General features: G+C 40.6%; 1 protein-coding gene and 1 pseudogene across 2 annotated transcripts in view; one reads left to right on the top strand and one right to left on the bottom strand.

Annotated features, from left to right (window-relative positions):
• The window catches only part of CCNB3 (cyclin B3), a 52,304-nt gene extending 33,152 nt beyond the window's left edge, over nt 1–19,152 (top strand). For both annotated transcript variants that reach the window (XM_004755123.3, XM_004755121.3), the window contains exons 8-12: nt 10,100–10,237; nt 13,591–13,746; nt 14,563–14,712; nt 18,492–18,622; nt 18,844–19,152. In XM_004755123.3, coding sequence (XP_004755180.1) covers nt 10,100–10,237; nt 13,591–13,746; nt 14,563–14,712; nt 18,492–18,622; nt 18,844–18,916 — 648 coding nt within the window. In that variant the 3' untranslated portion in view covers nt 18,917–19,152. The remainder of the gene's footprint in view (nt 1–10,099; nt 10,238–13,590; nt 13,747–14,562; nt 14,713–18,491; nt 18,623–18,843) is intronic.
• On the bottom strand, nt 4,190–6,882 carry LOC106006070 (annotated as a pseudogene).
• Nucleotides 19,153–20,926: the final 1,774 nt, after the last annotated feature.

The following is a 20,926-nucleotide window of genomic DNA, read 5'->3' as shown; positions in this document are numbered from 1 at the left end:
TGACTTATTTCACTCAGCTTAAGGTGGATGCTTAGGTTATTGATTTAAGACCTTTCTTTTCTTTAATAGAAGCATTTAATGCTATACATTTCTCCCTAAGCATTGCTTTAGCTGCAAGCCACAAATTTTGGGAGACATCCTCTTTGATCCCTGGACTGTTAAGTTTGTCATTTGCTATCCAAGTGTTTGGAGTTTTTGCTATTATTTTTCTGTTATCGATTTCTAGTTTAATTCTATTGTGGTCAAAGAAAACACTATGATTTTAATTCTTTAAAAAGTTTAAAGGGTTATCACTCAGGATATGGTCTGTCTTGGTGAATTTTCCAGGTGCACTTGAGAAAATATGTGTTTCGTTGCTGTGGGATGGAGTGTTCTATAAATGTCAGTTGGATCCATTGGTTAATGTCAGTTTCTTCATTACCCTTGCTGTTTATCTGTGTACTAATTCTGTTGCTGAGAAGAGTACTGAAATTTTCAATTATAATTGTGAATTTACATATTTTTTCAGTCTTGTCATTGTTTGTTTTATGTATTTTGAGGAACATACACATTGAAGATTAGTTATATCCTTTTTATAGTGTTTTTATGACTTGCCTTTTTTCTCATGTAACAATGTTCATGTAATTGTGAGATCTTTCCAGTTAAAATAACGTATTTCTATATCATTTATGTTGACTACATAGTATTCTGTTCTTTAGCTGTCCTTATTTATCTAACCCCCTATTAATGGACATTTAGGCTATTTCTAAATTTTACTCTTAGAAATAACCCTATAGTGAACATACATATGCTTCCATTGTTCATGATTGTACTGTTGTTTTTCTGTATTAAATTACTAGGAATAGAAGTATTAGATCAATACAATGCACCTTTAGAATATTTGTACATATAGGCACTGTTCTTCTGAAATATGCCCATTGTACTTTACTGAAGAAAAATTATTTTCTCATAATCTTACCAAGATAGAGTGTTATATTTTTTGCCATCTGATAAATGAAAAACTTGAATGTGTTATTTTAAGTTGATATGTAGTGGCATTGGCATTTTAAGGAGTTAGGTCCATCAGTTTTTTTCTTTATGGTTTTAAGATTTGTTTCTTGCTTTGAAAAGTCTTATCCAGTCATATTTATTTAAATATTTCTCTGATTTTTTTCTAGAACATTCATAGTTTCATGTTCACATTTAAATCTTTGTCTAGAATTTATTTTGATTTTGGTGTCAACACTTATACACCTTCCCCCAGTGATTATCCAGTAATTCTAATACCATTTATTTGTTTTCTTTATCCACTGGCTTGAATTGATATATATTTTTATTATTAAGTATAGCTGATTTACAATGTTATATTAGTTTCAGATGTACAACATAATGATTCAGTAATTCTGTACATTACTCCATGCTCACCATAATAAGTCTAATTACCATCTGTTACCATACAGCATTATTATAATATTATTGACTGTATTCCCTATGCTGTACTTCTCATCTGTGTGACTTAATTGTTTTTTAACTGGAAGTTTGTCCCTCTTAATCTTTAATCATGTATACTTGGGTTTGCTTATGGTCTTTCCAATTTTATTCTTTAGTACATTTGTCTATTCTAATATCAGTAGTATGCTGTTTTTATTATCATGGTTTGTAACACATTTACTGCCTCTTCACTTATTTTACAAAATATTCATGGTTCTCACATGTTAATTCTTCCAGGTGATCTGTAGAAAGTTTTGTCAGTTTTTCAAAAACAGTCTGTTGAGATTAATTCAAGGAGAATTCACAGATTGAACAAAATCAAGCTTTCCAAACCAGTTATATCTGTTTTGTTACCAGGTCTTCTTTTTAATTTTAAGTTTTAGAAGATTTTTTCATATTGGTTTCACTGACTTGAAAGATTTTTTCTTGGGTATTGAGGAATTTTTTTTTAATGTTATGAGTGTTATCCTTTTATCTTTAATTTTAAAATGTATTCATATATTGAGAAAGCAATTAATATATTTTCTGTACTTATTTTGTATTCATCTACTTTGCTGAACTAGTCATGGTTATTTAGTTGACTCTTGGATTTGATTGCTTATACTTTATTTAGAATTTTTGCTTCTGTATTCACAAATAAGATTCCTTTGTAAGTTTTTGGCGCTGTCTTTATTAAGTTGTGGTACTAGGACTGTTCTAGCCTAACATAATTAGAAAAATTTTTCTATAGTACTAAGTTTAACACAGGAATTATTTATCTTGGTGAATTGGCCCATGAATTTATTGATGCATTGTGCCATTCGTGTGATCATTCTTAGATAACTTTATAACATTGATGATTATTGGCTTACTAAGGATTTATTATTCTTCTTGAGTCGTTTTGTGGTTTATATTGTCTTTAAAAATCATCCAGTTTGTAGGTTTTCACAGTTATTGTCACAGACTGTATATGATATTCTTTTATAATTCTTTGTAATTATTTCTTTTTTCATTTAAAATGTGTGTGTTGTGTTAACTTGCTTCCATGTGTTTGCATACATGTGCATGCTGTCTTCAATGTTCCTTGCAAAGGTTTCGTTCAGTTTTCTGGGCAAAGAACCAGCTCATGGATATATTCATATAACTTTTCCGTTTTAAAATATTTATTGACATCTGCTTTCATATTTGTTATTTTACTCTTAGTTTATTAAAGTTTATTTTGTTGTTTTCCCTAGTTTCTTAAAATGCATGCTTAGTCTAATTTAATTATTTATGACTTCATAATAAAAGCTTTAAAGTACATATTTTCTTCTAAGTAATATTTCTGAGTACATCTCATTAATTTTGATAGTGTTGTAGCTATCTTGTTTTTTTCCTCAGTAATCTGTGTTTGCAATTTTTATTTCTTCATTTTGTTTTTTCTTTAAGAATAGTGCTTACCATTTTTTAAAAATGCTTTTCTTTACTTTGTTTGGTTTATCCTTTTGTTGCCAATTTCCAGATTTATCATACTGCGTCTTGAGAATGTGACCTGAATGATAATTTCTATTTTTCTTAAGTTAATGAGATTTTCTTCATGGCTTCAGACATAATGGATTTTTATAAATGATTCACTGATGTTTGTAGAAAATAGGTATTCTCTATAGAATACAAAGATCATTCTATCAATTAATTTTTGACTTAATAATTATTATATAATTTATATGGTAATTTATTTTTCTGCTTAACTTATCAAAGTCTAAGATCAATGTGGTAACCATCCACAATCATTGTTTAGTTAATTTCTCCTGGCATTTCTTCACCCCCTCTGTCTTACCTTAAACCCTCTGCCCCATACAATTTTTTAACTATAAATTAATATATGCTTATAATATGTGTGTATGTATTCATACAGATTTGTGTATATGTATATGAATAAAATCAACTATTTTCTTCTTATTCCTCAGAGGTAACAACTATAAATAATTTAGTGTGTGTATCCTTCCGGATCCTCTTATGGGTATATTATCACTTTTATTAAATTTTGACTATCCTTTCTTCAAAAATCCTAAATTTTATGAGTAATGCATGATTGTACACACATATAGGCATATATACATATAAAAGTGCAGTTTTTTAATGAATGTGGTTTTATGATATTTTGTTATATTAATAGGTCATGCTATACACATTGCTCTGCATTTTGTGGTTTTAAGAATGTCTTAGTAGGGCACCTGGGTGGCTCAGTTGGTTGAGCGTCTGGTTCTCCCTCTGCCTGCTGCTCCCCCTACTTGTGCGCTCTCTCACTCTCTCTCTCTTCTCTCAAATAAATAAATAAAATCTTTAAAAAAAACAAGAATGTCTTAGTAATCTTTCCATATGATTATAGGTCTACCTTATTTTTTAAAGTGTTGCATAATATTCTATTATATGGATATAGCCCATTATTTAATCAGCTTCTCTAGTGAACCTGTTCTTTTAATTGCCTCTCAAGTACGATGAGATAGTTCACACACTTTTAGTTTATTTCTGCTTCTATTTTTAGTCAAGATAACAGATCTTTAGATCTGTATTATTTCTATTTAATACACTACCTTCCCTACAATAATTGTTTTTGACATAGATATGTTTTCCTTAATTTTTTCCTGTATATCACGAGTCCTTTCAGTCTGAAGATTCAATCTTGCTTTGGCTCAGAGAAAATTTTTTTGAAAGATAACTTTGTATTACTTTCATGTTCACAAAATTCAACAGCATACACTTAGCCCAGTTTGGAGGCCAGATCTTTAACCTTTGCTTTTTCCAACTTGGCAATGCAAACCACCAACTTTATTTTATTTTATTTTAAAGTTGTTATTTATTTTCAGCGTAACAGTATTCATTGTTTTTTGCATCACACCCAGTGCTCCATGCAATCCGTGCCCTCTCCAATACCCACTACCTGGTTCCCCCAACCTCCCACTCCCCGCCCCTTCAAAGCCCTCAGATTGTTTTTCAGAGTCCATAGTCTCTCATGGTTCACCTCCCCTTCCAATTTCCCTCAACTCCCTTCTCCTCTCCATCTCCCCTTGTCCTCCATGCTATTTGTTATGCTCCACAAATAAGTGAAGCCATGTGATAATTGACTCTCTCTGCTTGGCTCATTTCACTCAGCATAATCTCTTCCAGTCCTGTCCATGTTGCTACAAAAGTTGGTATTCATCCTTTCTGATGGAGGCATAATACTCCATAGTATATATGGACCACATCTTCCTTATCCATTCGTCTGTTGAAGGGCATCTTGGTTCTTTCACAGTTTGGCGACTGTGGCCATTGCTGCTATAAACATTGGGGTACAGATGGCCCTTCTTTTCACTACATCTGTATCTTTGGGGTAAATACCCAGTAGTGCAATTGCAGGGTCATAGAGAAGGTCTATTTTTAATTTCTTTTTTTCTTTTTAAAGATTTTATTTATTCACTTGACAGAGCGAGAGAGATCACGAATAGGCAAAGAGACAGGCAGAGAGAGGGGGAAGCAGGCTCTCCGCTGAGCAGGACCCTGATGTGGAGCTCGATCCCAGGACCCTGGGACCATGACCTGAGCCGAAGGCAGAAGCTTTAACCCACTGAGCCACCCAGGCGCCCTCTATTTTTAAATTCTTAAGGAATCTCCACACTGTTCTTCAAAGTGGCTGCACCAACTTGCATTCCCACCAACAGTGTAAGAGGGTTCCCCTTTATCCATATCCTCTCTAACACATGTTGTTTCCTGTCTTGCTAATTTTGGCCATTGTAACTGGTGTAAGGTAGTATCTCAATGTGATTTTAATTTGAATCTCCCTGAGGGCTAGTGATGATGAACATTTTTTCATGTGTCTGATAGCCATTTGTATGTCTTTGTTGGAGAAGTGTCTGTTCATATCTTCTGCCCATTTTTTGATATGATTGTCTGTTTTGTGTGTGTTGAGTTTGTGGAGTTCTTTATAGATCCTGGATATCAACCTTTTGTCTGTACTGTCATTTGCAAATATCTTCTCCCATTCCGTGGGTTGCCTCTTTGTTTTGTTGACTGTTTCCTTGGCTGTGCAGAAGCTTTTGATCTTGATGAAGTCCCAAAAGTTCATCTTCGCTTTTGTTTCCTTTGCCTTTGGAGACATATCTTGAAAGAAGTTGCTGTGGCTGATAATGAAGAGATTACTGCCTATGTTCTCCTCTAGGATTCTGATGGATTCCTGTCTCACGTTGAGGTCTTTTATCCATTTTGAGTTTATCTTTGTGTATGGTGTAAGAGAATGGTCAAGACCATTCCATGCTCTTGGATCAGAAGAATAAACATTGTTAAAATGTCTGTACTTCCTAGAGCAATCTATACTTTTAATGCCATTCCAATCAAAATTCCACCGGTATTTTTCAAAGAGCTGGAGCAAATAATCCTAAAATTTGTGTGGAATCAGAAGAGACCCCAAATCGCTAAGGAAATATTGAAAAACAAAAATAAAACTGGGGGCATCACGTTACCTGATTTCAAGCTTTACTACAAAGCTGTGATCACCAAGACAGCATGGTACTGGCATAAAAACAGACACATAGACCAGTGGAACAGAGTAGAGAGCCCAGATATGGGCCCTCAACTCTATGGGCAAATAATCTTCTACAAAACAGGAAAAAAGACAATCTCTTCAATAAATGGTGCTGGGAAAACTGGACAGCTATATGTAAAAGAATGAAACAAACCACCAACTTTAGATCCAAGACATTACCTCTTCAGTAACGGTGGATCTCATCCTACCTGTCGTTGTAATTGGTCCTAATAGCTTCCACCAGCTTAGCCAGAGCTGCTTTGTCTTCTGAGTTAGCCTGTGTGAAGACGGCAGTGGTGTAGGTCTTCCTGCAGACCAGACACCTCAGCCTGGCCTTCCCCTTGATAATGCAGTAGGGAACCCCCATCTTACGACACAGGGAAGGCATGAAGACAACCAGCTTAATGAGATCCACATCTTGTGCAATCACTACTAGCTGAACCTTCCTGTTTTCCACCAGGTAGTGATAGTATTAACCCCAACTAGAAGGACAGGCAGCTTCTTAGTGGGGACATCCTCTTTGCCAGTAGCTTTCTCTTCAGTCTGGGCCAACAGTCCCTGCTTCTTCTCTTGCTTGGTCTCTGGTCCATATTTGTGGGCCAGTTTAAGCAGTTTTGTAGCTCTTTGGTGGTCCAAGGCCTGGGTGAACTCCTTAATCACAGGAGGCACTTTTATACATTTATAGTGGATAGCCTTTTGCTGCTGCAGCCTGATGCAGCAGGCCATTTGACAAAGTGGGTGAGGTCCCTTTTGGGCTGGATGTCCTGTCCAATGCCAGAATTCTTGGACCTTTTCTAAAATGGGGGATTGACCACCACCTTGGCCTCCTGCTTCTTCACAATAGCAGGGGCTGGGGCTACCTTCTTCTCCCCAGCCTTCTTTCCTTTTGGCATCTTGGATGGCTAGAGGAGAGACTGGCTCAGAGAAATTTTTATTATTTATTTCTCTTCAGCCTCTTATCTCATTCCGAGTGTGTGTGTATGTGCATGTGTGTGTATATATCTCCAGAATCTGTTCTTGGGTCTCAGGTTTTCATTTATTATCTTCAACTCTCTCTTACCTCTCAGTTCTGGGAGAATTTTTTAAAGCCTTTGGAATTATTGATTTGACTTTTGTCATAACCGAATGTACTATTCACTTCCGCTAGTACATTTTTAATTAAGTAATTGCTTTCTCATCAGAAACCAGTCTTTCTGGATCTGTTCTCTTTTCATACAGTGACCTCTCAGATCTTGTTAAGAGTGTACTTTTTAAAGTTTATTTCAGTTCTTTGAAGTGGAAAGGTTTCACAAGTGGACACTTGCTCTGGTTTCTCAGAACATTGCTTCTTGAAAAATTACTTGTTCTTTTTCATATAAATGGGTGATTTTCTCTATTTATTCATCTTTGCAGGAGATGGTTTTTGAGTTTTGGAATTTGAGATAAATTTTGTCAAACTTGTCTCCTCCTTTGAGACCAAGAGTACTCTTTATATTTTCTATAGTTATTTACTTATTTATTCCCTTTTGTTCCTTCTTACCCATCCCCAGGTAAGGAGCATAATCGTTTATGAAGAATTAGAAGGGTGTGCTAGCCAAGGGTGGTTGTGAGGGAGAAACCATTGCTACAGTGTTGAAAGGCTTCTTTGTTTGTTGTAGCTTCTTGAATTATCTAGAGCACTACTACTTTTCTCTAACTGGAACAAAGTCAGTCTCCTCATTTGGAGCCTGATGCTGAGGTGACAGAAAACCATATCATGTGAAGAATAGTTAAAGGAAGTCAAGTTATTTGGTCTAGGATGGAAATTTATAGGAGATATGGTAACTGTCTTCAGTAGCTGAAGGGCTGTCACAAGACAATTAGACTTGCTCTGCGTAGTCCCGAGTGGTAGAATTATGTTAGAAGAGTACTGTCCTACATTCAAAGAAGGAGGATTGCTATCACTGACGCTGCTGCTGATTCAAATATTTGTTGACTCCAAATTTCAACCATTCATTCAGATATTGCCCATACTTTACATGTTAACCATTTCATAACAATGTGTTACATGGGTGGCCAAGTGCTTATGAGAGGTACTGGAAAGAGGCTATGTAGGCATTGGCTTTGTCATTTACTCACAGAGGTATCATCCTCAGAGAACTGCTACTTTTCATTCTTACTGTCTTTTTTTTTTTTTTTTTGGTAATTACTTGACCTCAGTTTCTTGATACTTAAAGTGGTAGTCATTACCCTTAATCTTCATGAACTCTCTCCATCTCTTACGACATTCCTTTGGAAAATGTGGTAGGCAGAATAAAATGTTCATATCCTAATCCCCAGAATCTATGAATATGTTACTTTATGTGGCAAAGGGAAATTAAAATAGAATATGGAATTGTGATTATAATCAGCCAAATTTAAGATACAGTGATTATCCTGGATTATCCAAATGGACTCAGTGTAATCACAAGGGTTCTTACGTGTGGAAGAGGGAGGCAGTGAGTAATGCAGTGTGAGAAAGACTGCTGGCCTTGAGGATGGAAGGGACCACAAACCAAGGAATATGGGCAGCTCACAGAAGTTAGAAGAAGGGTTTGGTTTTTTTTACTAGAACCTCTAGAAAGAAACCCAGTCCTTTTAACACCTTTTTTTTTTTTTTAGCCCAGTGAGTTCCATTTTGCACTTTTGACTTTGAGATTTGTGAGATAATTGAATTTATGTTGCTTTAAGTCACTAAGTGTGTGATACTTTTTTACATTGCAATAGGAAGCTGGTAAGGACGGATTTCTGAGAAGATCCAAGGCCATATCCCAGGAACAATAAGAACAGCTTCTTAGTATTTCTGTTACTCAGAAATGTAATGCATCTGAACTGAATGTAATGCTGAACTGATGTATTCAGCCATCTTCTGATAATCATCTAGTTCCCCAGTGCTTCTTATTGGCCGACTTTTTGGACATCTAGGCTTCAGTCAATAAGAGTAGCCTACATAAAAGGAGGCCCAATGAAGTAAGGAAATTTTACTAGGATGGTGATTTCTACTCAGTATAAGGAAGAATTTTCCATTAAAACCATTCAAAGAGAGATCAGGCTATATTTGGAGATCCTATAGCAGAAACTGAACAGTTATTTGGTGAGACATTAAAGAGAAGATTCCTGCATTGGTTGAGATGTTGGATAAGTATAGATTTTATTGTTCTTGAATCTAAGAACCTAAGGGGTTGAGAGGAAGAAGCATCACTGATGACTGGGAGGAGCCCTGTGTGTAGTGTAGATTGTGCCTACACAGGGTTACTAGGGAAGACAAAAGTGGGCGATGGAATCCAGCTCATACCATTTGTCAAGCTGTACGTTTTAGCTGTGGAGCTGCTCTGCCTTGAGGCAGAGGGACCGTTTGCTAATTCATATAAAGGTATCATTTGCTTGATAAGATGTGTGCCTGCAGGGCTGCATTCTCCCAAAGATGTCACTTTTTTTCTCTAATTTGCTCAAAGATGCTGTGTGGGCTGGAACTAACACTGGGTCTACAGTTCTAGGAGGTAATTTCTTGGAGTTGGTAAAGGCAAGGCAAGGACAGACAAGAGAAAAAAAAGGAAGGAGGATTATACTACTAATGCTTTAATCTCTTTCTGGCTTCTCCAATCACTCAGCTCACTTCCAAATGGTGCTATTGGTACTTTCTTCCAATCCATATATTCTAATGACATATCTAATTAGGAAGAGGCACTACTGAATGAATAAACTAATAAATGAGTCTTTGTATTTTAGAGGTAAAGAACATGATCTCTTTGGGGGAGTTCACTGTATAATGTAGTAGCAGATGGGGAAAGCAAGAATCTAAGTATCGGAGATCAAGGAGAGAGGGTGTGTTCATTCAAGGTGCTCCTAGAGAAGGCAGAGCATCTCTCTCTAATTTATAGGACTGGTCATCTACCTAAATGTGTAGGGATGGATAATGCTGGGGTTCTTAGAGGCACAGGAGGTCTAGCTAGGCACCTAGCTGAAGCACTTCCCACATTTGTAGCTGAGTCTCAGCTGGCCAGTTCTGGTAGTTCCACTGTCCTCAATGCCACAGACAAGATAGTTTAGATCTACTGGTTGTGACCTTGGGGTGGGGCCATATGGCAGATTCCTGTTTGCGTCTTCCTCCAGATGACCTTTGAGATGAGTCATGAGACCCTGTACTTGGCAGTGAAACTGGTGGATCACTACCTTATGGAGGTAGTATGCAAGAGGGACAAGCTACAGCTCCTTGGTTCCACGGCATTTCTGATTGCAGCAAAATTTGAGGTGAGCCTGAGTTCATAGAGCCTAGAGAAAAATAATCAAGTTTCTAGCCATGTCCGATATATATGTATGTATTTGTATACATAAATGGGAATATATGTAGGCATATGCGTATGTATCATCTACATGTAGATACACCCACGCACACATATATGCATTTACATTTGCATATATGTGCACCTGTGTGTGTGTGTGTGTGTGTGTGTGTGTATAATTATATACATACACACACAAATAATATCTCCTACCTTTTTTTGGTTGGTCTTCCCCAGAGGGATGCTGGTGTTGGGTGGCAAGGGTGGTATGTTTGTTTCCTGGTGTCCACAGGGTTCTTTCACTTCTTCTTTGAAGATGTGTGTATTTGGGCATGTGCTTAGTTAAGTACTTCCTTCTGATCCATAATTCTCTGCCTACCCTGCCCTCTTTTCTTCTTCTACCAACGTCATCTCCACCTAGTTTCCACTGCGTAGTCTTGAACTGCGTAGATAAGAAAGCAGTTCCAAACCTCAGTGCCGGAGACATTTAAGGGAGCATGGCCTGCTACAGATGGTAGTGAGTCTGGGTTAAATGGTATTTTTGAAGTAGCATTATAAAAGCAAGTAGCTTTTCTTTTCTTTCTTTGAAGATTTATCCATTCACTTTAGGGGGAGAGAATATAGAGGGAGGGGCAGAGAAAGAGGGTGACTGTAGAAGCAGACTCCCTCTCATGTGGGGCTTGATTCCAGGACCCTAAGATCATGACCTGAGCTGAAATCAAGAGTCAGACACGTAACTGACTGAGCTACCCAGGTGCCCTGCTGGCCTTTCTTTCATAAACCTAAACCATCTAATTTCTCTGAGTCTTTCCTCTTCCTCAGATGCTAAATGATCCTGTTCAACTGTGATATTTCCATGGATAGGCTACTTGTGTGAAATCTTGGGGTTTAGAAGCGGAGGGGTAGCAACTTTTACTGAATTTACAGAGCTTCAGAACTGTGGGTTTGTTTTCGTGCTCCCTGACTTGCTCCCTCCCCAGCTTTACCCTTAACTTGCTTCTTGCCTCCCTTACTCCTGTACCCCCTCCCTCCCTCATTCCAGTCCTCCCTTTTGGCTTCTTACTTGCCTCCCTTTCTTGCAGCTTTTTCTTCTCTTCCCTCCTTGCTTTATTTCTACCCTTGTTCCTTAACTCTCTTCCCTTTTCCAGCCTTCTCTCAGTCCCTCCCTCAGCCCTCCCTTGAGTCTTCCATCCCTGCCTTGTGCACTCATTCACTACAAACTGGATCTCCTTCCTGTATCCTCCTTCCTTCCCTCCCTAGTTCCCTGTCTCCCCTTCTCCTACCCTTCTTCCCGCCAGCCCTCCTTCTGTGTCTCTTTTCCTGCCCCCTCACCCCTCCCATCTCCCTCCCTCCCTCTGGACCATTCCATCCTCTTCTCCCCCCCATTATCCCCTCCCCCCATTATATTCCCTTCCTTTGCTCTCTTCTCTCTGTCCCCTCTCTCCTCACTCCCCACCTCATTCTTTTCAGGCTCTCCCTTCCTGTCTTTTGCTTCCTTCTTCCATCCCTTCCCTCCTCCCTTTTCTGTTTATTCCTTCTCTCCCTTCTTCACGTGCTCCTTCCCTCTCTACCTCCCACCCTTGCTGCCTGCTACCCTGGCACCGTGACTCCCTCTAATTCCAGCTGCCGCCCACCTTCTTTCTCTCATCTCCTTCTTCCCTTGCTTCTTCTCTCTCTTCCCGCTTCTGCCTTTCCTCCTTTCCTTACTATTTACCTCTTGGGTTCACTTCCTTCCCTACTCATTTGCTCCCTGGTTCGCTTGCCCCCCCCCCCTGAAGCTCCCCCTCTTGATTGCTGCCTCTCCTGGAGGGTTCGCTTCCTCCCACCCACTATCACTTGCTCTAGTCTATCCTCTTTCTCTCTCTGTCCCTGTCTATTTTCCTTGCCCCCCACCTTCCCTGACTCACTTCCTCCCTCTCTTGCCTCCTCCTTCCCTTTTTCCCTTCCTCTTCTCTCACTCTCTTCCTTGCTCCCTCCTCTGCTGCTTCCCTCTCCGGCTCATTTCCCTCCCTGATTACACACTCCCTGGCTCATTCCTTGTTCTCCTTCTCCCTCCTCCTCCCTCCTCTTTCTTTCTCCTCCCTAGGACCATCCTTGTGGCTTAGCACGGGGTATTAAGTACTAAGGTATTAAGTTCTCCATGCCTTAGCCTCAAGAGAATTAAAAAGAAGTTGGGGGGTCCGTGACTGGCAGCCGAAGGAGGAACAAAGTGCAAAGAGGCACTTCCTAGCAAATCTGGGAACCAAGAGTACCCCTGTTGCGGTTATCAGGATGAAGGGTCCCCACTATGTTTTTTGGAGAAGGGATGTCTTCCTCTCACAGGGTTGAGAAGTACAGAAAGACTTTTGCAAGGGGAAGTGTGGAGATGGTATGAGAAGAGAAGAAAGAAAGGAACCACTAGTGAGTAGGGCAAAGGAAGGGAGAGTTTTTTGTCCTGGTGCTGCTCCTAGTGTGCTGTATGAACTTGAGAAATTTGCCATCTTTTTCTGTGCCTAAATTTCCTTGTCTGTAAATCTAAGGGTTAATCTAGTCTGAGATCTCAAAATAGAAAGACAGAGAAAGGTGTGGAAAGAATGCTGGGGTGGGCAGTTAGATACAGCTTGATAAAAGATTCGGGAATCTTCCCGCTTCCTATTCCTCTCCCCCAAACCACGGTTCACCCCGTAGAGGGCAGGACATAATAAGGTGCTTCCCAGTTAAGGGTTCTTCTCACCCTTGGCCTGGTCTGGATCTTCCTAGTCTGGCCCCCATGAACATTTCCTCCCCCAAACCCCCTGCAGTCCTCAGTCTCTGCTTGGGCTCTCTCCGTGCCTGTCTGCCTGTCTCTCCCTGCCTGCTACCTGAGCCCCCGCCCCCCTTCCCAAACGTCCTTGTTCATTTCTTAGACGGTGAAACAAAGTGCCATATTATTTTCCATCGCTAGCTCCACTTTCTGTTGTCTTCTTTCCTCCCTTCCCCCAGAGCAGGTCTTAGATTTCCCATTTCCAGCTTTCACTCATTAGAGAAGAGATCATTGCTCTGGGTTCCTGTGCCATATTAAGCCACTCCGGACAGTGTAAGAATCTACCCCCACCCAGGCCTCATTCTCGCTCCTGTGGTGCAGTTTGGGGGGCAGATCTCTCCTCTGTCTCTGATTTTGTTTTTCAGATGGGCTACTCAAATCAACCAGAAGTTTGCTTTCAGAGCGAGCCTGAAGTTTTATGCTGGGAAATGTTATTGCCTCCTATCGTTCACTTCTCTCCCCCACTGCCTTTTATCTCAAAGCACAGAGCAGTGGGCTTTCTTGGCCTGGTTCTGACTATCTCTCCTCCCCACCCGTAGGAGTCCTGCCCACCTTGTGTGGATGATTTCCTATATATCTGTGATGATATTTATCAGCGAGATGAGATGCTCACCATGGAAATCAGCATCCTGCAAACTCTCAAATTTGATATCAACATTCCCATCGCCTATCATTTCCTGCGCAGATATGCTAGGGTAAGAGGGAAGAGGCGTATCCTCATTCTCCCACTATTGGGTTGGTCCCCTCCATACCCAGAATGGCTGCTTGGATGGTAGGGAAAGGGAAAGGGGCAACAGGGGTGAAGTGAATTTCTTCTTCAATCCACCCTCTTAGATTGAACATCTTTATGAAGTGTGAGAGAAACAAAATTGAAGATTTTCTTTGTGTGCCTTTATATTTTGAGGTGAAGGCAGTGTAGAGGAGGGGAAGAAGAGTCTTTGATCAGGAAGGGACATGTGGGAAGTTGGGAGGAGATGCTGGTAAAGTTCTCTTCCTTCATCTTAGTTTTGGTTACAGGTAAGGTCACTTTATAATTATTTATTATATTCTGCAAGTACATGCGTGTACTTTCTTCTATGTGTGTGTTTATAAAAGTTATAATTTCTAAAAAAGATTCAGTCAAGAAAATGGAAATTCTTTTGGAGCATGGACTATTTCTGGGGTGGAGCTAGGTGCAAAGTTATAATTGGAAGGCTTTGGCTCTTAAAAGGATAACTTACAAAGAAAAGGGAGGTTGGGGGAAGGTACCACAAGGACACTTGATAATTTGGTTAAAAATTCTAAAGGTAGCAAAGCCCACTGGCTGATTTCAGAATCCCTGCCTGAAAGATTCTGTGCTTTTGGGGGTAGGGTCCTTAGTGTGAGTCATGGTGGCAAGAGAAGTGAATTGTTCAGGCAGAGAGCCATTTGGGCCTGAGGTGGGATAACTGGAGAGAGTGGGTACAGAGGGTCTTCTGCTAGGTGCTGCTTTTCCGAATCGATTGCTGAGCAAGTCTTCTTGCTACCTTTAGTGTCTCCGTGCCAGCATGAAGACGCTGACTTTGTCCCGCTTCATCTGTGAGATGACTCTGCAAGAATACGACTATGTCCAGGAGAGGGCTTCCAAGCTAGCTGCTGGCTCCTTCCTCCTGGCCCTCTACATGAAGAAGCTCGGACACCGGGTAAACACTTGCTGGGAACATGGAGTAGAGCTTTAAAAGCACAGAGTCAGCAACCTTAGTGTCCGTTGATGGATGAATGAATAAAGAAGATGTGGTGTGAACACACATACACACACACACACAGAGGGATATTGCATAGCCATAAAGAATAAAATCTTACAATTTGTGACAACATGAATAGACCTAGAGGATATTATACTAAGTGAAATAAGTCAGAGAAAGACAAATACTGTATTATTTCACTTATATGTGGGGTCTAAAAAAACAAAACAGGGGGCACCTGGTGGCTCAGTTGGTTAAACGTCTGCCTTTGGCTCAGGTCATAATCCCAGGGTCCTGGGATCGAGCCACATGTCAGGCTCCCTGCTCAGTGGGGAGCCTGCTTCTTCATCTGCTGCTTCCCCAGCTTGTGCTCATTCTCTCTCTCTCTCTCTCTCTCTCTTTCTCTCACTCTCCCATTCTCTCAGATAAATAATTAAAATCTTTTAAAAAATAAAAAAGACAAAACAGGAACAGATTTATAAATATAGAGAACAAACTAGTGAGGGGAGAAGGGCGGGGAGGGAAGGGCGAAATAAGTGTAGGGGATTAAAAGGTACAGTTTGCAGTTACAAAATAAATATGTCTTGGGGATGTAAAGTACAGCATAGGAGGTATAGTCAATAACATTGTAATGACACTGTATGGTGACAGATGGTGATTACACTTATATGGTGAGTGTTTCGTAATATATGAACACTGAATCACTGTGTTCTACACCAGAAGCTAATATAGTATTATATGTCACCTATACATCAGTTAAAAGCAAGAAAACACGGGGTCAGGTCAGATTTGCCCCCAAAACTGCACCACGGGGTCAGGTCAGGTGGAAGGTGTAAAGTGGGGTCATGGGAAACTCAGTGATAAAACTGCCATGCACCCATAGTTACGAATTCTTTGACATGTTAGGAGTTAGGATGTGTTAGGAGCCTGGCTGCTTAAAGCGTTTTATTTTATTTTCCTTAGTCACAGTACTCTTTATTCCAAAGAAAGCTTACTTGAAAACATGGTATTGTAAAACAGATTAATATGAAATAATTCTGGTTGTAGCAGGTGGTAGGATGGGCCCCCTTCTTACCTGAACCCAGTCCACCCATGCCCCTTGCAGTCTCCTCAACAAGGTTGCCCCTACTTCCCCAAGAGAGCTCATTGGAACAGAATTTGAGAAGCACAGACCCAGAGTCATGAAAGCAACTGTCCTTGTGTATAATGGGGGACTCCGAGGTATAGTATAGTGGTCTTCTCTGAAGAGGAAGGTCCCTAAAGCCTCCTTCTCCAGTACAAATAAAACTCACTTGTAAGCCCCTCCAACTTGGAAGTCCTGTAGCCACTAATCTTGGGAAAACCTCTCTGTACTCTCTGTACTGAGATTGCTATAAACAGTTGTATGAACTTGGATAAGTCATACTGAAATTTCTTGGGACAGAAAAAGCATTCAGTAAATGGCAGTGATGATGACGAAAAGGAAAAAAAATGGCTAAAACTTAGTGATTAGACAGTGATCTGAGCACTTTGTATATTAACTGTTATCCCTACTTTACAGATAAGAAATAACTTCCTATGTTTTGCTAATGAGAGGCACAGCTAGTCTTTGGGGATTAAGAGTAGCTTTCAAATTGGATATCTACTGTATCATCAGAATTGATGTGGCCATTGCTTTGGTACTGTGGCCCTGGAGAGGCCCCATGCTGTGCCAGGCTTTGATCTTTAGATCCTGGGGAAATGTGGTAGGTGCTGAGGGGGACAACTGAGGGACTCAGGGCAGCAAACTGCCTGCCAGCCAGTATAGAAATAGTTCTGTGTTTTAACACTTGGCATGGTTGCACCAGTGAGTATCAGCTGAGCATCAGCCCTGATCTGAACTCGGGTAGGATGGCCCCACTGTCCTCTATGCTATGTATACTCCTTCTATAGAGAAGAAAGGCTTCACAGCGGAGGTGACTTTTGAGTTGGGTCTTGAAAGATGAGTAGGTACCTGTGAGAGAAGACATTCTAGTAAAGGGAATGATAATTGACCTGATGTGAAGGCAATGAGAAGAGTGTGATGTATTTAGGGCAGAATAAAGCATTTCCTATAAAGCGAGCAGAGGATATATTAATAGGGAGTGGTGAGAGATGAGACCGGAATGGTAGGGTGTAGTCTGATTGTGAGAGACCTATGATACCAAGTGGAGAGACCTACTTTGTATGAAGGCATTGGAAGGTTTTGGGGCAGGGGAGTGACCTACTCCTTTTTGTGTGTTGTGGAAACAGCACTGGTTTGCAGTACAGAAGGTGAATTAAATGAGAGGTAGTATAAAAGTGGGAATACCATTGAGTATAAAAGTGGGAACAATAGCTAGTAAGCTTTCGTAATAGTCAAGATGAAGCGCTGGGGCCTGAACCTGTGCAATGACAATGGTTCCATTAATTTTATTTGACACACCGAATATAATGTGTTACTTCACCGCTCAGCATGCCAATGATTGCCCTTTACTGGTGGCAGTGGTTTCTAAACAATATTCAGTAGGGCCCTGGGATTCCTGTAGAAGTGTCTTCCGGGCCATGTAAAAAGTGAAGGGATCCAAATTGGTGGGCTTGTTAGCTCTCACTCCCAATTCCAGGTATATATTTGGGCTACCATGTAAGATATTTGGTGGTGGGGAAAGGGAGTTTGGGGAAAGTAATTTAAGACACTTTTAGAAAACCACTGCCTTATAGAATAAACCTCTTCTTTACCTACAGAGCTCCCACTTGTCTTTCCACCCACTGTAGATGGGCTGCCCTCTACAAAGCTTTCTGTGATTTTCCTGGCCAAAGTTCATGGTCTGTTCTGAAGTTCAAAGTTCTGCTCTGTTTCTCCAGTGTCCCTTTCTCATTTCCATCGTAGACCTTCCCACACATTCTGTAATTCTCTGTGTGCATGGCTATTTCCCCCACTACACATTCCTTAGGGGCAGGGGACTTGGTGATCTTTGTATTCGCAGCAGCCTACACAGAGCTTGGCACTAGTAATCCTAGCTAGCCTCGTTTGGGCACTCACTTTGTGCTAGGCTCTGTTCCATTTGTGCCTTGTGTGCACACCTTAACTCCTCTGCTTCTATGATGCAATTACTGTAGTGATCCCCATTTGGCATAGTGGGAAACTGGGGCACAAAGAAATTAATAACTGGCTCAAGTCCATGCTGTTGGTGGAGCTAGAATTTGAGCATAAGCCATTTGCCTCAGGAACCTTTGCTCTTAAATGCCCTGCTGTATCACTTCTGCCACAAAATAAGCATCCATAAAATTGAATGAGAAAATAAATGCACGGAGCGATAGCTCTTAGAGCCAGAGAAGAGAAACTACCTTAAATTCCCGTTGTCTGTTGACTTGGGATCTTAAGTTTGTTTTGAGGTTTTCCTGGCCATTGGCTCTTGACCTGAGAGTGAGTAAATTACAAAGTCAGTTATGTTCCTTAGATTCTTTAGTGGATTTCAGCTTACACGAATACCTACAACCAGGGCTAAAATCCAGCTGGTACCTGTGGATATATGGTACTTACATACATCTGGATAGCCATACCATTAGTTTGCAGCTGGAGCCTAGTGTCTTCTAGGAAGTTCTCTATACTTACTGGTCAGTGTCTGTGCTGTATGAGTTTTTGAAATGTTTAACCACCTTCTCTGCCTATGCCATGTATACAAAGTCTGGACTTGGGATAGTAGAGATAGAGGAAGGGTCTGCTTTCTGTGGTAAAAGTCACTGTTTGCTTCTTCCAGGCTCCTGCCCTGGAGTATTACAGTGGCTACAAAACCTCTGATCTTCACCCCTTGGTCAAGCAGCTAAACACCCTGCTGACATTGCGTCCTTGCAACAAGCTCAAGACTGTGCATTCCAAATATTCTCACCAGTAAGTACCAAGCTCCAATTGAGGAGGGGTTTGTGCTCAACCATGAGGAGGCACAGACTAGCCTCACTCAAGGAAAAAGAAAGATTCAGTACTGTTCACCTTACTTTCTACTCTAGGGTTAAACCAACATAGGGAACCAAGGGTCTTTATGTTGTACTTATTTCAAGGATTCTGTTTTCTTTGGCTTATTTTTTTCTAATCTGACCCCTCTTCCTTTGCAGGGTCTTCTTCGAGGTCACCAAAATCCCCCCCTTGGACATGTTGAAGCTGGAGGAGATGCTGAACTACTGCTAAGTCTGAGGCTGAGGAGCTGGTGTGCTGGCAGCGGCCCCCAGGGCCAGGCAGGCATTGAAAAAAGCTGTTATTTATTTTGTCTTTGAATTTGTGTTTTGATCACGTTTCTTTTTTACTCTTTTGTTTGTCTTTTCCCAAATTGATAGTCTTGTAAATATTTAGCTTTTTATGAAAGAAAAGAAATTATTATAGTATTTGATTAGAAACTTAATAAAAAATAAATGTTTGTTGTAAAACGGGCTCACGTCCCCTCTTCTTGCTCAGGAGCCCCATGTGTAGCCCAGGGATGTTTCCCCCTGTGCCTCAAGGATCTAAGTTATCCAATTTCCTTCTCTAATTGGAGACTTTCTCTTCATGGGAAGAAGAATTGAATTAGGGTATAAATTGAAGGCTGAGTCTATACAAGGAGGATCCTTGGGGGTGGGTGTCCCATTCAAAGAGAGAGAGAGCTCTACCAGACAGACAGGCCTCAGTGTTCAGATCTGAGGCAGCTGGGAGTGTGGGCTAATACCATTTGGTCCCCATCTCAGGTTGCTTGCTTTCTTTGTTTCTTCCTGGATGTCAAAGAGATGGGGAATTAGGATTTTAACCCCAGTATAGCCCTACTTTCATAGTTAAGCAGCTTTCTAGAGTCTAAATTTGAAAAGCTGCTTCTACTGGCATGCCAGAATCTCTTTTGGACCTTGTGTCAAGAGGAGAAATTTCCATCTGTGAAATTGGTGAGATGCCCCATGAATACAGGCATCAACCATTTGCCCAATGTTCATTCGCAAAGCCTTCAGAAGATTCTACTATCTCTCCCTATTCTACCTTTGGGGTGATGTGTACTGGTACAGTTATCTTTGTTGTTAACAGAGGAGCTGAATCTACTCTGTGAGAGTTGATGAAGAGCCACTGCCTTAAACCTTTTTTTTTTTTTTGAAGATTTTATTTATTTATTTGACAGAGAGAGACAGTGAGAGAGGGAACACAAGCAGGGGGAGTGGGAGAGGGAGAAGCAGGCTTCCTGCAGAGCAGGGAGCCCAATGCAGGGCTCGATCCCAGGACGCTGGGATCATGACCTGAGTCGAAGGCAGATGCTTAATGATGGAGTCACCCTGGCACCTTGAAGAGCCACTGCCTTAATCCTGCCTCTAAAACCTCTGCGACCTCCATACAATCTAGCAACTGAATTAACTAATGTCTGTCACAGCAGCAGACCTCTAGAACTCTGTTCTAGTACTGTGACTGGCAACTGTTGTGATTGGTCTCTGTTCATGTATAACTACTTGTCAAATGTTTTGAATATCAGTCCTGAGGGTGGGAATCTGGTGGAGGGGACAATTGATGGAGAACTCGTAGGGAAAATACCTCCACAGTTCTGGCCCCAGACTCCCCATGCTAGTCTGGTCACATCCTGTGTTGTGGATGGGAATAGGATGGAGAGCACTCTGAGCCCTTAAATGTCTTAGTGCTTGCTTTATCTCTGTGTCAGTTTCCCACTTCCCCTCCAAAGTTGCTTTGCCTTGGTGACCAGACATCACTGGGTTCTCTCCTGCCCCACTCCATTACTCTGCAGAGTGACTAGAGGGTATAGCCAGAGGTCTAAGTTTTTAGGCAGTGATTCACCTTGTATAGCCAACTTTACATAAACATGCTGAAAGCCCTAGGCTGGAATCCCTCTTGCAAATTCCAGCCTCACTGAAAGGAAGTATCTTATATTTGCTTTTTAATTTGGGAGCTTCATCAGAGGAAAAAAATGAACTGATTTGATTATTCTGCCCCCTCCCCACTGTTTTTTCGACTCTGTCCTTTAGACATGATCATGGAACCATCAATCACTCTTGTTGTCATTGTGCATGTCTGAAAATTTATATTACATTTATCATTACTTCAAAATTAAGACAACTATTAGACCTGGATCTTGTTATTTAGTTCTTTATTAAAGAAGCACATCTAATTTTTTTAAATCCTTAAATTATTTATTTATTTATTTATTTATTTCTATTATGTTAGTCACCATATAGTATA

The sequence above is a fragment of the Mustela putorius genome, unplaced genomic scaffold (assembly GCF_011764305.1).
Source record: "Mustela putorius furo isolate JIRA1106 unplaced genomic scaffold, ASM1176430v1.1 tig00003903_pilon_pilon_pilon, whole genome shotgun sequence".
Lineage (NCBI taxonomy): Eukaryota > Metazoa > Chordata > Mammalia > Carnivora > Mustelidae > Mustela > Mustela putorius.
Note: the sequence above shows the minus strand (reverse complement) of the source record. Positions and strands in the feature narration are given on the sequence as shown.